Genomic DNA, 16,895 nt, shown 5'->3' on the forward strand with positions numbered 1-16,895 from the left:
GATAACAGGAACAGGAAGTGATGACAGTGAGGAAAAGCAGAGCATTTTCGAGCTGCTTCTGCTATTATATATATATATATTATATATAAAGAGAAGAAGTCCCACTGACAGAAAAAAGATGTGATGCAGACAGAAAAATACCATATAAATGCATTTGTTTGAAATTCATACTAGAAATTCATGTCCACGGACAAAAATTCAAAGATTACATTTCGTGACTATTTCACAAACTTCTGTGAGACTGGGTTGGCCCCTGATGACTGTCCCTGGCTTCACTGGGGATTCAGGCTCCCACCACCAGGACCAGATCTGAGTACACTTTTCAAGATGTCAACTGAGTCATCCCAAGACTTAGTCACAAAATAGCTCTGTTTGTGAAGCTGCAGTTATGTGTGCTTTTGAAATACTGACTTGGGGGTTTAAGGTGCCATGTACTTTCCAGTGGATAGTTAGCATTTTGGGGTAAAACCTGTCAATGATTGAGCTGCGCTCATGTGTTGTAAAGCACTAACGTCTGGTTTTCCAGTCCTGTCTTGAGGCAGGGTGTTTTCTGTCCCATAGGAAGTGGTCATTAAGGTGTTGGCCCATTTGTATTGACGGTTGCATCTAAGGGATAACACTTTCCAATTCCAGCCATCATACATCAGTCACTTGATACCTTTAGAGAGGCCCAAAGTGCCCCAGCACAGGAGAGGAGGGACGTGAGGAAATCAAACCGCAAACATGCAGATGTAGCTAGTGTTTCATTTTGTGTCTCACCAAGTCTCACTTTTCACCATGAGTGGAAAGATTATCAGAATAGATGCTACAACACTGCTGTACAGATTCAGCAAATGCTTATGAAAAGTACGGGTCACAATGAGTCATGTTTTTACAAAGAACATGTGACTTTCCATGCAACATACAAGCATACATACAAAATACATACATACACATACAAAAGTTATAAAGTTCATACCTTCATCTTTTATTGGAAGAAAAAAACAAAAAAACAGAAAATCACAGTGACTAAGTGGAACCACTTTTTTACAGCTTCTCTGCCTCTGATGTATTTGTTTTGTCATTTACTCCAAAAAGTGCGATCTAAAAATTACTAAAATAAAAGTGGAATTTTACTGACAAATGTCCACAGATAAGAGAAATGGAAAGAGATTCAGTGCATGTTTCGGGCAGTTGACTAAACTGACATGTAGTTTACATCTCAGTGAAGCCGGAGTGGTTCACTGGGCATTAATGCAGTTTAAATGCAGATAGATTCTTGTTTACTAAATAACCAATAGCTACAACTGGACAAGACACCGTTAGGATTCCTTAACCCTTTACAGTCAAAAGACCAGAACTAGCAATCAGACAAATGCTTCTTGTTTGCAAGACTTCCAGCCACATCTTATAGTCTTCTCAGTGCAAGGAGGCGTTCAGGCGCTGTGGGGATGGTTTTGTTTGTCCCTGTCACAAAATGGTAATCCACATCTGTCTGCAAACGCATTCGTCACAAACGGTTGCTGTCAACGCTAACTTGGGTGATACATATATTGCTCTTCCTGTGACTGCTTCACAATGAACGAATGTTGTTAATGTGCTGCTGCTTGGGCTAGCATTAGCGGTATTTAATAAGGAGGATATCAATGAGTAACACTGAGGGACCCGCATGCATTATGTTCTAGGAATCCCTTGTGCTCAGGCAGACAATATGAATCCATTGTGCTAATGGCGGACCCTGCCACTATCAATGAAAACTACTGTACTCTATAGAGCTAATTACAGATTAAAAGTACATTGAAGCCGGGAATTTGTTTTTTCACTGGACGCTTTTCTCCGCTCTGCTGCCTGCGTCTGCTGGAATGTGATGTTCTGAGTTGTTGTGTGGCTCTGGAAATGAAACGTAGCTTAATTGAAAGTGATCATCACAGAAAGATAACAGGTCCCCCTCATTATCCTTCCAGGCTTAGTGGCAAGTTTCCTTCCCACAGTGTGTGTTGCACATGTGCCCTACTGTTACTCCTCAAAATGCTTTCCCCCACTCTAAATACTTCATGACTGGGTGAAGTGTGCCTCATCAAAATGCCCTTTTTTCTCATAGCTTATAATGGCTTATATGGATGTGTGTGATGCCAGCCTGTGTTGGAAAAATAAATAATGTTGGTTTCTCAAGGAGCTGTTACAGGATGCCACAAAGCCAAACTGCCCACCAAACTAGCAGTTAAATGTCGCCAGAACCCTGCAGAACATTAATGCCCCAGCCGTCATCAACGCCTTCAATCATTATTCCGCTTGTTTACGTCATTTCAGAGTTAAGGCTGACTAAAATCTAACAGCGGTTTGCTCTGAAGGTCTCAGACTTTCTGGTTGGAGTGTCGCTTGAAGGCTTGGAGAAAGAAGCCACTGGGTTTGATCAGTGTCTGCGTGAAGCTGATCCTCCTTTAAAAAGGACGTGTGAGATGTGTCTCCAACAGAAGAGATTTACGGTGTGTTTATGAGTTCACTGCTTTTGTCTTTGTCAGCTATTCCAACACACAGCCTTCAAACACACATGAACACACACATATGCCTGTGGAACAGATACTCGATGCTACAGCCAGGTCTTTCAAGCTTTACAGGAGAACTGTAAATGTTTCGACCTGAATGAGCCTAACTTAGTTGTCCCTTGATAAAAAATGGCTGTTATCATGCAAATATTGCTGACTAAATCTCACTTCTGCCTATAGGCTGACCCCAGTGATGAGCTTTGACAAACCTTGCTCAGTCTCCTCATACAGACTTTTGGCTGGTACAGTCAAACACGGTGTCATTTAAGGAGGACACGCAGGCACACGTGTGACGGCGTTTGGTGCTTGCAGTGGGAACATGTGTTGTGTTGTGTGATGTGGCCTTTAAATGTAACTATGTGCTGTCGCACAGCTTGGAAGCTGTTCATAAGTCTGCTGTACCAGACAATAATCAGGTGAAAAGGACTTTTCTGTATTTTCCAGCAAGCAGCTACATCAGGTTCTTCTTTGATCAAACACAGATTTATATCTTTAATTAGTGCAAACATAAAAAAAATATGGTTTGTGATCTCAATCAAAAAGTTAGTTATGTTGATGCTTGTTACAAGTACAAATTACAGAAATCAAACTTTATGAAATCATCAACTGTCTCAGCTGAATAGAGAGTAGATAGAGAGCTTAGAGGAGTTCCAGCTCATAAATCATCATTGCCTGCTGGACGTGAGGCTGAGTGGTCCGGCCTGCGCTTTGTGTGGCCTTGGCACACTGTGCTGAAGCAGAACACTCTGAGTTCTTCATAACAGCCCCCCCCCAGCTGGTCACCATGCTAATGAAGCCACCCATTAGCCGCTGTCAAAGAATGCAAAAATCCCCCCAATAAGCGGAGCCTCAGAGGGCCTTTGTGAGACTGACAGCAGTTTGCAGGGCTGACAGAGGTTGACTGTGGTGTGAAAGGCTTTGAGTGGGCCACAGGACCCACACAGCCCAGGCTGGTGGACAACAGCCTGTGCACATTGTTTTCCACGCGTGGTTGTGACTTTATGAGCTCTGTGTGTGCCCTTCACTGCCAATGTGCATGTAAGGGCGTGTGTGTGACATGCCAAGGCTGGCTGCCCCCCAGCTGATCCACTGCGGTCAGTGTGTCACGCGCTTGGGTCGGGTAATAAGCACACAATGATGTGCTTTATGGGTAATAACGCTGACAGTGGCCGTCCTCTGAGCCCTCTGGCCTGAGACATTTAGGCCCATTGAATGCTGGTCACATTCTTGCCGTGTCTGTCCTTTGTGCTGATGTCTGCCGTCTTCCTGACAGATCGAGAATGTGGACGCCTGCCTCAGTTTCCTGGACGCCAGAGGAGTGAATGTACAAGGGCTCTCAGCAGAAGGTAAGAAAAGAAACAATATGTAATTCAAGGCATGACTTAAGTCAGAATTGACTGAGGGGAGCAGCTGAGGAGGGATGTACCTGTTGTATTTCTAATCTGTAGACGTGGAACATTCACACATACATTTAGCTCCAGTACTGCCCAACCTTCTGTGGGGAGCTTTCCATTTCTTCACAGAACCTGATATCTTCAAAAAACGACTTTAAACTTAGTTCCAAGACATACAATTATACTTCTCAGCAATGGAATGTCCCACGGTGGTATCATGACAGGGTGCACGGGTTCTCCATCTCCAGCTTTCACTATGGCAGAGCAGACAATCATTAGGGCATCAAAGGGGATTGTGGGGGGCTAAAAACTGCTGAGAGGGATTTGCCTCCTGACCGTCAGGGTATACAGGACGTTCTTATAGGACAGCCATGCCTACTGCAGGACTCTGTACTCAATGACTGCTTACAAGATAAGCTAAAACTGTCTCACAGGCGGGGTTAAAATTACTGTTCACCTCCACACTGATTTTCACACTGCAGAGGAACCTAAGATTCCCTCAAAGATGGTAAATGAGTCCAACTGTAGTCTTTTTCTTCTCTGCATCACGTCATGTGACATTAGGACATAGTCAAGTTACAGAAGCTTGCATATCCCAGTCTGGAACCTCCAGTGAAAACCATGTATCTTCCAAATGGGAACTTTTCATAAGGTTAGCACAGCAGCCCATTCACACCTTTGTAACAATGCACTTTTCTGAATATCCAATAGATTTCTAAATGATCTATTAATCTTGGAAAGATGGAAATGTTTCACTTGATCCCCCAGTTTGTCTGAAAAATAGACTGTCCACACTGTGGATTCATCAGTCTTGATTTAATAATGACAGTTTAAAACATGTCAACATGTCTCAATTCGACAGAACAGAAGATTAGCAGAACATGTCTCCAGCTGTTATGTAGGACCTTTGCGTGTCCAGTTTGTTTCTGCTCTTTAAACATTAGAGAGGTGTGTGTGCCCTTGACATCTCTAGCAGCAGAAATAGTCTAACAGCCTGACACACTGACCGACAGCTCAAAATTCTGTAGCAAGTTGGCAAGTTGGCTTGATATATCCCAAAACCTAACTAATGAATGGATGTTCATGAAATTTCGTACAGACACTTGTGTTCCCCAGAGAACTGATCATAATGACTTAGGTGATAACATGACTTTTCATCTACTGGCATCAGCAGGTCAAAGTTTTAACTTATCCAAGGAAATATCTGTCTACTACAGTAGATGGATTGGCACAATGTTTAGTTCAAACATTCATGGTTACTAGATCATGACTCCTAATGACTTTAATCCACTGGCCTTCCCTTGCTCCACCATGTGGTTGCCATTTGTGGGTTTCACTGAAATGTCTCAAACTATTGGGTGGATTACCACAAAATTTGGCAAAGTCATTCATGTTTCCATCAGGTTGAATTTTGATCATTTTGTCGATCCCTTAACATTTCCAGCTCCAGCATCAGATCAAATGTTTAATTTGTCCACTACCTCTGTTTATGACCAAAAATGTACAAAACTAATGACAGTCCGGTCATTGATTAGTATTGAATTAAAAATTATGTGTACATTTCTGCAACACACATTTCCTCCAGTTGATAGTTGGTTATAGTGAAGAGTCCTCACAACAGGTCATTAGAGCCTCTTTCTACTACAGCTGAAACCTTAGCACAACAGGCTCCTCTTGGCTGTAGTGCTAGCAGACAACCTACAGTATGACCTGCTCATCACAATAACAGGTTTGGTTTCATTAGTCCATTTAAAGACTCATCTGAGCTGAGCAATGCGAGCACACTTGTTCTATGACCAGAGGGTGAGGCCAAGGGTGAGGGTAAGGCGTTACGGTAAAGGTTAGTGCATTGCCTAGACTTTTTTGCAGCAGAAAATGGCTGACTATTCAAGAACAGAGCCACAAAACAAAACAGTGGAACAATAGTTGTCTGAAAAGTTAACGGGGAACTCAGAGTTAAATGGAAGTCCAAGCTTACACCAGTGGCAACTGGTGACTCAACAAACCCACAGTGTCATGCTGTTTTGCACTAGATGATAAAACAATGGCTTATGAGATTCCTTAAATCACTGTGGCCTCTAAATCGAATGAGCCTCTTGTGTGCTTGACATGTCACTAGAAGTTTAGCGCCCTCGTATGAATGATGGTCTGACTCTTCAACTGATGGTTCACAGAAGCTTTATTTATAATACTTCAGTTCAAAAACATGCTGTCAACTTTACCATCCACTTTACCACCCACACACAGCCATGAAATAAGATGAATCCTTATTTAACTTGAAATATTTATTCATCCTCTCAGCAACAAACATGTATATGATAACACAAATCACATATGAAATGCAGCTTTAATCCTTCCACATTCACATAATGTTATAGGGCAGTTACTACTCAACAAACTCTAACACTGCATTTCTTCTGGTTATTAAGCCCAGGAATGTTAACTGCTTATCAGGCTCAGCAGATATTTTGGTGCGTTGGACTAGTGCAGGAAGTTTGCTAGCTCAAGTAGCTCACACATGCTCTTGGTTTGTTGGAGCCAGAAGTGACTGTTGTGAAGAAGACTATAAACTAGCGACTGAGACCATAAACTCATTAGGAAAATGTTCACTGAGCTGATAAATCAAGTGAGTCAGCTCTTTTTCTCACAGAACAGAAGTCTGATTGGATGGAAGTCCAATAGAGTGGACATTAGAGAGAATGCAGGTTTAATGCTATTCAGCATCTTCTCAATCAATCAATCAATGTACACTACCGTTCAAAAGTTTGGGGTCACTTAGAAATTTCCTTATTTTTGAAAGAAAAGCACTGTTTTTTCAATGAAGATAACATTAAACTAATCAGAAATACACTCTATACATTGTTAATGTGGTAAATGACTATTCTAGCTGCAAATGTCTGGTTTTTAATGCAATATCTACATAGGTGTATAGAGGCCCATTTCCAGCAACCATCACTCCAGTGTTCTAATGGTACATTGTGTTTGCTAATTGCGTTAGAAGGCTAATGGATGATTAGAAAACCCTTGTGCAATTATGTTAGCACAGCTGAAAACAGTTTAGCTGGTTAGAGAAGGTATAAAACTGACCTTCCTTTGAGCTAGTTGAGTATCTGGAGCATCACATTTGTGGGTTCGATTAAACTCTCAAAATGGCCAGAAAAAGAGAACTTTCATGTGAAACTCGACAGTCTATTCTTGTTCTTAGAAATGAAGGCTATTCCATGCAAGAAATTGCCAAGGAACTAAAGATTTCCTACAACGGTGTGTACTACTCCCTTCAGAGAACAGCACAAACAGGCTCTAACCAGAGTAGAAAGAGGAGTGGGAGGCCCCGCTGCACAACTGAGCAAGAAGACAAGTACATTAGAGTCTCTAGTTTGAGAAATAGACGCCTCACAAGTCCTCAACTGGCAGCTTCATTAAATAGTACCCGCAAAACGCCAGTGTCAACGTCTACAGTGAAGAGGCAACGCCGGGATGCTGGCCTTCAGGGCAGAGTGGCATCTGAGACTGGCCAATAAAAGGAAAAGATTAATATGGGCAAAACAACACAGACATTGGACAGAGGAAGATTGGAAAAAAGTGTTATGGACAGACGAATCGAAGTTTGAGGTGTTTGGATCACACAGAAGAACATTTGTGAGATGCAGAACAACTGAAAAAATGCTGGAAGAGTGCCTGACGCCATCTGTCAAGCATGGTGGAGGTAATGTGATGGTCTGGGGTTGCTTTGGTGCTGGTAAAGTGGGAGATTTGTACAAGGTAAAAGGGATTTTGAATAAGGAAGGCTATCACTCCATTTTGCAACGCCATGCCATACCCTGTGGACAGCGCTTGATTGGAGCCAATTTCATCCTACAACAGGACAATGACCCAAAGCACACCTCCAAATTATGCAAGAACTATTTAGGGAAGAAGCAGGCAGCTGGTATTCTATCTGTAATGGAGTGGCCAGCGCAGTCACCAGATCTCAACCCCATTGAGCTGTTGTGGGAGCAGCTTGACCGTATGGTACACAAGAAGTGCCCATCAAGCCAATCCAACTTGTGGGAGGGGCTTCTGGAAGTATGGGGTGCAATTTCTCCAGATTACCTCAACAAATTAACAGCTAAAATGCCGAAGGTCTGCAATGCTGTAATTGCTGCAAATGGAGCATTCTTTGACGAAAGCAAAGTTTGAAGGAGAAAATTATTATTTCAAATAATAATCATTATTTCTAACCTTGTCAATGTCTTGACTATATTTTCTATTCATTTTGCAACTCATTTGATAAATAAAAGTGTGACTTTTCATGGAAAACACAAAATTGTCGGGGTGACCCCAAACTTTTGAACAGTAGTGTATATAGCGCTATTTCATAACAAGGTGGGCAGCTTTCTGTTGGGGTCAAGATGGGGTGTGACAGAGAGAAAAGATAAGATAAAAGATAAAACTTTTTATTGATCCCTCAGTGGGGAAAGTTTGCCGTTACTGCAGCTCAAGGGACAGACAAAGCACACAGTTAAAGAAAGAGAAAATGAAATAAACATAATATACACAGAAAAATCTTATATACACAAAAGAAACATTATATACACAGTAATACAATAAGAGAGGGGTGGGGAGATGCACAGCAAACAACAGCAATATAACTGATAACAGGAATATGATTAATAATGGCAATATGGCAATACATAGTAAAAAGTACAGAAACACTACAGGGAAGATAACAGGTTAGTAACAGACATTAAAGGGTCAGTGCATCATGGGAGTCCCCCGGCAGTCTAAGTCTATAGCAGCATAACTAGGGGCTGCTCCAAGGCAGTTAGCCAGCCCTAAACTATAGGCTTTATCACAAAGGAAGGTTTTTAGTCTACTCTTAAATGTAGAGAGGGTGTCTGCCCCCGAACCCGAACTGGAAGGAGAATCTACAGGAGAGGAGCCTGATGGCTGAAAGCTCTGGCTCCATCACTACTTTAGAGGACTTTAGGAACCACTAGTAGGCCTGCATTCTGGGAGCACAGTGCCCTAGAGGGGTAGTACGGTACTATGAGTTCTTTAAGATATGATGGAGCCTGACCATTAAGAACCTTGAGAGTCTTTAAGGACTTATTGGGGCCTGATGTTAGGGTAACAGAAGCAATCCAACCTGAAGTGACAAATGTGTGGACTCGTTTTTCTGCATCATTCATAGACAGGATAGGCCTGATTTTAGCAATATTATGTAGATTGAAAAAGGCAGTTCTGGCACAATAACTTTTTTAGCAGCAGAGTTTAGCAGCAGAAAATTGCTGCTCATCCAGGACTTTATGTCCTTAAGGCAGACTTGAAGTTTAGTCAACTGATTGGGTTCATCTGGCTTTATTGATAAATATAATTGGGTATCATCTGCATAACAGTGAAAATTAATGGAGTGTTTCCTGATAATTTTATCCAGAGGAAGCATATATAAGGTAAATAACATTGGTCCAAGCACCGAACCTTGTGGAACTCCATGTCTAACTTTAGGGTGGACGGATGACAGTTTGTTAACATGTACAAACTGATAAATAGGACTTAAACCAGCTTAATGCAGCTCCTTTTATGCCAATGAAGTGTTCCAGTCTCTGTAATAGGATGTGATGGTCAATGGTATCAAATGCAGCACTCAGAGCAAGACCAGTACAGAGAGATGTCCTCTGTCTGATGCCATAAGAAGGTCGTTTGTAACCTTCACCAGTGCTGTCTCTGTGCTATGGTTCGCTCTAAAACCTGACTGAAAATCCTGACTGAAAATTGAGACATGGCATTGGCTTAAATACTACTGGAATTACTTCCTTAAATTTGCCAACAGCACTATCAGATAGGCATCTAGTGGGGACATTTTTGTCGATTGGCACATAGTCCAATGATAGGAAATCAAACATTATTAGGTAATGGTCCAATAAAATAGAGTTGTGTAGAAAGACTGTTAACTGTTCAATTTTAATGCCATATGCCAGAACAAGGTCATGGGTGTCATTAAAGCAGTGAATGGGTTTACACAATTGAGTCCAATAACGAGATGAAAGCAGTGCGAAGACCATCATTATCTTCGTCCACATGAATATTAAAGTCACCTACTATAATTACTTTATTTGTATTATGGACTAAATGTGAAACTTGCCAGGAGGGTGGTAGACTGTAACAAGTAGAACTGGCCTTAGTGTTTTCCAGGCTGGATGTGAGCGACTAAGAACTGTGGAATTCATTTTGATTACATTTTTATGTGCAACTTCACTTTAATGCCCGGGAAGTCAAACTTTTCTGACTGAGTGACTTTCATAAGAATGAACGGAGCCTCCACTACTGTGGAGGAGGATATTATCATTGAACCAAAACTATGTCAATATTGAATTCTGCTTGTTGATTGGTACAGTAGAATGTCCTCTCTTGGAGTGTTTCAAATTCATACAGGAGCTCCTGCCCCAAGGAAAGACAGCCGGATCACATCCCTCCCTGCCACTACTTCACATACGCTGCCCTGTACCCTCCTGCCTGCAGGTGTCACTGTTGGAGTATATTAAATCAGAATTTCAATTATGGAGTTTTTCCAAAGAAGATATAAATATACATACACAAACGGTACTGAGATTTGGTCATGGTTTATTTCAATCAATACCTCTTTCTTGTGCCTCAAAAATAGAGGAGAATAAATAAATAGAGCAAACTCTTTGGACCAGCCTCCTCTGGTGCAGCAGTGGAAGCAAAGACATGAGCAGCTATGGAGTACAGAGAGGCCCTGGCTGGACATATATCATCTGGGGATTAAACCCAAGAAAGGTTGATTAAGTAGTTAAAGTATATATTGTCTCAAATGCTCTCACAGAATACATCCTTTTCTTTGTATTACAGCTGTGCAAGAACCTTTGCTTCACCTCCTCAAAAGTCTTCTGACTCATGAAATAACTAACCTCTCCAAAAAATATAAAAAAATGGATGAAACCATGCCAGTCATTTAAAATGCCTCCAGAAGCAAAGGCACATTTTCAAGGGCCAAGCAGAAACACATATCCTCTACACTGCTCCACAGTGGCAGGAGCCGTCCTGCTTTTCAGTGATGAACAGTGTGTGGCTGACAAAAATGTCTAAATGGAGCCTTCCCATTGTCCTACTGCTGTCTAACGGAATCCAGCTATCCTTATATCAATCTCAGCTCTTCCCAAAACCATCAGAAACTTGAACAGGTTTACAGACAAAAGAGCAAAAGGTGACACCTTGTGAATACATTTCAGCAGACACACATGTGGAGCTTTGGCCAGATGACAAGCTGAGCTGCAGACGGTTGATAGTCAGGCAGAAGACATCTGAGGTGCTTATATAGTTGCTCTCCTACATCATTTTGGAGGTGCCTGAAGTCACTTTATGCTACACAGTAAGACCTCTGGAGGTCTCTTTTCATGCAGAAATCCTGCATTCATTGTGCTTTACAGCTGCAGAAAATTCATTTTCAAACGTGCAGCAACAAAAGCAGGATTTGGCTGATCATTCTGCTCATATACAGCTGCTTTGCATTGGCTAAACATTTAGTTGGAAATCTGATGTTTTTACATCAGCATAATGCTGAACTTAACCATACCCTAACATAAAAAAGATGAAATGAAAAGGTGCTGGTTGGTGAAAAAAAACCCACAATAAAAGATGTGAATATGCATATTGAATTAAATACTGAGAAAATACTAAGCCAGAGAACTGTTACCACCCTGTTAACACCACAGCACCTAGCCCAAGAGTTGATGTGTGGTAGTATGATAGAAACGTGCACGATGCAGTAATCCTGGAGCTCTGGCCCACAGCACAGCTGCTGACGTGCCTGCTCGGTAATGTAGCCTGCAAGCCTTGTTGTCTGTAGACCAGACATGTCAAACTCAAATTATACAATTATAATATACAATCATATCCGGCCCGCGAGATCATTTCATGTGACTATTAACAAAGACCCGCCGGTAAACAGCACTCCCACCTCTCATACTACAAATCCCACAATGCACTGCACAGCTGCCGCGCTAGTCAGGAGCCGTGCAGCAGCCCCTCCTGTCGCAGGTATAATGACACACCGATCAGCTGATCAATGCATCGGTCAGCTAGCCCCCAAAATAAATAGCTAAAGGAAAAGTGGACTTTGAACAGCAGAGTTTAGGAGGTAAACCTGTGTGTCTTGTTTGTGGAGCTCATGTAGCTGTAGTTTAAGAATAGAACATAAGACGACACTATGAGACAAAACATGAGGATAAGAACAAAAAAGAAAAAAAAAAATTTAAATTGTATTTATTTTATTGAGGAAAAGTTGTTGGAGTTTGGCTGTTTAAATTCATGTTTCTGAATAAAATAGTCACTTTTAGACTCTTAGTTTGACTCTCCTTGAGTAGGACATAAAGTACTAGAATGGGCTGATGTATAGCTGAGCCTGACCTCAAGGGTAACGTCCCTTTTGGAACTGATGAAGCTGAATTCTTCCTCGTGTTGTCATCATTATCATTTCTATTACTTTTACCAGTTGCCACAAGTGTCAGTCTTTGGTCGGCTGAATCTGCAACATTGTTTCTCCCTAAAGCACAGACAAGGCAGTGGACTCTGGAAGGCCCACTACAACTGACCACCTCTGGATGTTAGAAAATGGAAAACACCCCCAAGAGATTCATCTTCTCCAACTTTTGCAGTCTCCAAACAACATAGCCATGGATGGCTGTGGAGAATATTTGAGCCTCATCAGATTGAAAAATGGAATAAAAAGCCCCGCATCAGCTGCCGCTCTCCTTCCTGTGCCTCTGTGTGTGCCAGCTCTCACTGAGGGGTTGATATGAAAAGTCCATTTCACAAATGGGTGCATTAGCCACAGTGATCAATTTTCAGTCCACTATGGCTGCTGAAGCCCCTCTCGGCTCGGTGTGAGGGACTTTTGTCTGAGGTGAACTAGGAACTGGTGAGGACAAGATCAACACCACAGATAAAGTTGCTCATTCATTAGGTTGCCAGCTCTGTATTAATAAAAGAAACATTATCTGCAGTGCTGCAGTTTGTTGGAGACCATACACCCCATCCATGATTCTCATACATGTCTCTTGCTCCCTTTGAGTATATTTTCTATACAAATACATTCTGTATTATTGCGTTTTATTTTTCATTTATATTTATCATTGTCTTAGTTGACTTTTCTATAGTGAAATCCAACTCAGCTGTTTCCTGTATATCTCATCCCTTTAAATAACTGAACCACAGACATGTGTCCCCTCTGCCATCATCCCACCACTGTACCAGTAGCACCTGTAAACACCCTGTAAATCACTTCCTCCTCTCAAGGTCTCAAGCAGAGGTGGTTGCGGTGCATGTTTGGTTCTAAGGATATGCATTTTCACATTTTCCCTCCGTTTTACTTCTCCAGAGATCAGGAATGGCAACCTAAAGAGCATCCTGGGTCTCTTCTTCATCCTGTCGCGCTACAAGCAGCAGCAGCAGCAGCAGCAGCAGTACTACCAGTCCCTGGTGGAGCTCAGCCAGCAGAGCAGCAGCACCGCACCACCCACCAGCAGCCTCAAGACACAAGACATGCAGTCCGGGTACGTTGCACTCCACAGAGTTGGATTTCAGTAGTTTGGTGTTGGTTTGGGGCTCATTTGGGGCAGAGGTAGCCCAGAGGTCACAGAGGCAAGCTAATGGCACTGGCTTGAATTAGTGCACCAATTATTTTTTAGGATCCATGCTGGAATAGAGGTCCACTGATTTATTGCGTTTGGGTGCTTAATTAGGTCCAGTTAGAGCTTTTGTAAACAGGGATGTGATGGATATGACCGCCTCTCACTGGTGCTGAAAATGAATAACAGCCTTTATGGAAAATCTGTCTCATTAGAGCTTTTACTGCATCAGCTCCATGCACAAGTTTTGATACACAAGAGTCAAGCTGGCTGACTATAGAGGAGAGTAGTTACATCAGATTTATGTTTCTCATGTAGTCCTAGCCTCAGATTGTATGGGAAGAGACAGATTAGAAGAATAGTAGCACTCTGTTAAATATGAGGCTACAGCCTGTAAGCTTAGTCTGTCTGAATGTGACAGAATCCACCCACTGACCACTTTAAAGCTTGCTAATTAACTAAAACAAGTAGTCTGCCTTATTATTCCCAATAAAACAGCTCAGTAACAGGGTAACTGTGGTTTTTGTTGGGATTAAGTTAACCAGATGATATGTTCATTTCAGAGGTGCTGGTGGGTGGGTTTTGTTACCTTTAGGCACAGCAGGCCTGCTGGATGCCAAGCTAAGATAACCAGGTTCTGGTTGTAGCTTTATGTTTAATGAACATATGTAAGATTAGTATCAATCCTCAGCTCAAAGTCTTGTTTACAAAAAACTACATGACATACTTAAATTTATATTCCCAAAGGTTATTGGACAAAATGCTTCAAATTCTGACAATAAAAAGAGTCATTCAGGAGGTTTGTAATGCTCAAAAACATTGTACAGCCACTAATGATTCCCAATGGTTGTGTACACTCAGAGGCCTCAAAGAAGAGACAAAGAGAGAGCGAGAGCCAGCGCTTTTAAAAGGCAGAGCAGCAGGCCTAGCTATGGCTCAACCAATGGCAACCCTCCGGCTTAGCACAGGCCAGACAAAGACAGGGACACCTAGTGTCCAGGTGGAGGGGCTGTCACAATAGTTAAAAAACAAATATAAAATGAGAAATAACAGCACAGCTTCTGTGCTCCCAGGCCCTACAGAAGTCCGACTGACAGGAGAAAAGATGTGATGCAGACACCAGAAGATGATCCAACATCAATTTGAAATTTGTGCTGAAGTACAAAAAAAAAAAGAGAGAAATTCATCATATCCATGGACATGAATTATTATTCGACAAACTTTTGTGAGACTGGATTGGATGTACGGGTACATAGTGATACCCAGTACAACCACTATGCCAAAATGGCTCTACAATCCAACTCCGTTCCTGGGGTCAGTCTCTCTCTTGTCTAATCTATCTGTGGTTCTGCTGCATCGAGCAGTCGCCTTTTTTTAAATGGGAGCATAAAGTTACCATCATCAGTGGAGAACCTTTTGAAATGATGGTGAGCCATCCTTAGTTTATTTGTTGGTTGTAGGATTGTTCATGTTTATCCATGACGTACAATATGAAGACTATGAAGACAAAGATGTATTGTACAGTAGAAGTGTTGGCATCCAGGCAGCGAAGCAGTAAAAGGCAGTTAAAGGGAAGGAGGCCGTCTCTGTGTGATGGAAATAGACAGTGCAGGCCTCAGATGCATCTAAAGGAAGGCCTGACATGCCACACATGAGCAGCATTCCCCTCGACTAGATCAAGTTACTGAATCGCCGCTCTGTTTGTGTGTGTGTGCAATCAATGTAATCAGAGCAGTTACTCTGAGCACTAAGGAGAGGGTCTGTGAGTAAAATGATATTGATGAGAGCGTTGGCCTCGCTCTGTCTGGGTGAGTTAGAAGTTAGTGGCGATTTGGTCAGTGTATGGTGGTTGTATGTGTGTGTGTGTGTGTGTGTGTGTGGAGGGGGGGGTTAGTAAGGGCACAGCTGCCTCCCATTCCCACACTCCTCCACCCCTTCTCCCGCATAACAGGTGGAGACCGCTCTCACACACAGCCACGCTGAACAGTGAGGAGAAGTTAAATCAGGTCTGCATGCTGCCACAGAGGAGCTCAGTGGATCAGCCCATGTATGTCAGTGTTAGAGTAAGTCACTCATCTGTTGGGGGACGACAGGGCTCCTCAAGAATGAATGTGATCATTCATATGGCTGGAGACCTCAGGGAGAGGATGAGAAACTGTTGGCCTAGTTGACAGTGATGAGCCAGTGTCAGTATAAAGGCATAATACTATATTCATAAAAATATAAATATATATATATCAAAGTATGTTTGTGTATGTATGTGTTTGAAGTTTATTCTTATTCTTTTGGAGCTGTGTGTAACAAAAGCAATTTCCCCCTGGGGATTATTAAAGGAATTCTGATTCTGATAATCCCACAAACCTTTACTCCGAATTCCAACAGAGATCAGAGTTTCCAAAGATGAAGATCAAATATGCCAGATTGAATTTTGGGGAAACGTATAAAATGATGTACAAGACATTACAGACTGTAGCCGCTCCAGTGTCTGTATACTGTACATGATGCTGTAAAAGGGGAAGACTGGAGGTTAAGGGTTAACATTCTTGCATTGTATTTACCTCATTTTGTTGTCTTTTTATCTTTCATTTGTCTTTGTTTGACACCTTGCTCCTTGCTTGAGTGTGTGAAAGAATAGTCTCTTAGATTCCTGCTGAATGAATGATGTGTGAATGAGGATGTTATGTAAAAGCGCTTCGAGTAGTCAAAAGGACTAGAAAGGTGCTGTACAAATACAGAGCATTTATCATTTAAAGTGGTCTTTAACCACTGCACAAGCTGATGATACTCTGATCATTCAGTTTGGTCTCTCTGCACTTTTCATATTGCTCCATGTCAACTACAAATCATATTAAAGATTTGTTTGAGGCGTCACGCCTGGCTGCTGTGCAGGCTCCTTCTGCTTTTGAAAATGTAATTAAATAGGAAATCTGGTCTAATTCTAATTTTCCACTGTGATGGATTTCTGGAAGCTCTAGTCGACCTTGTACATTCAGCATGTCTGAGTAACTTTATAAAACATGAGATAAGCCAGAATAATGGCTGTTTTAAATTCAAAATGTTAAGCTTTTTTAATTGATCAAATGATCTATCTGACAGATTTAGTGACAGACACACGCTTACACACACCGTCACACATTTAACCTAGTGCACATCTACAGTTGTGGTACAGGGCTCTTTCTATAGACTGCACCTGCTGGCCTGACTGGTGTCTCTGGGGCAGGGTATGGCATATGTGAGTGTGTGTGTGTGTGTGTGTGTCCGAGGGGAACTCCCCATTGGACAGATAGCGACAGCCCGGAGCCATGGGAGGTTTTCAGTGCTCTTCAAGGCAGGGGGGCCTGGGCCTG

The 16,895-nt window shown here is 42.1% G+C and overlaps 1 protein-coding gene across 1 annotated transcript in view; it reads left to right on the top strand.

The window, feature by feature from the left end:
• Positions 1 to 16,895, top strand: part of nav3 (neuron navigator 3) — a 175,725-nt gene that overhangs the window by 66,062 nt on the left and 92,768 nt on the right. Inside the window, exons 4-5 of the mRNA XM_070854068.1 lie at positions 3,799 to 3,871; positions 13,299 to 13,473. Of these exons, the coding sequence (XP_070710169.1) occupies positions 3,799 to 3,871; positions 13,299 to 13,473 (248 nt within the window). The remainder of the gene's footprint in view (positions 1 to 3,798; positions 3,872 to 13,298; positions 13,474 to 16,895) is intronic.

This window comes from Pempheris klunzingeri, chromosome 22 (genome assembly GCF_042242105.1).
Source record: "Pempheris klunzingeri isolate RE-2024b chromosome 22, fPemKlu1.hap1, whole genome shotgun sequence".
NCBI classification, from domain to species: domain Eukaryota; kingdom Metazoa; phylum Chordata; class Actinopteri; order Acropomatiformes; family Pempheridae; genus Pempheris; species Pempheris klunzingeri.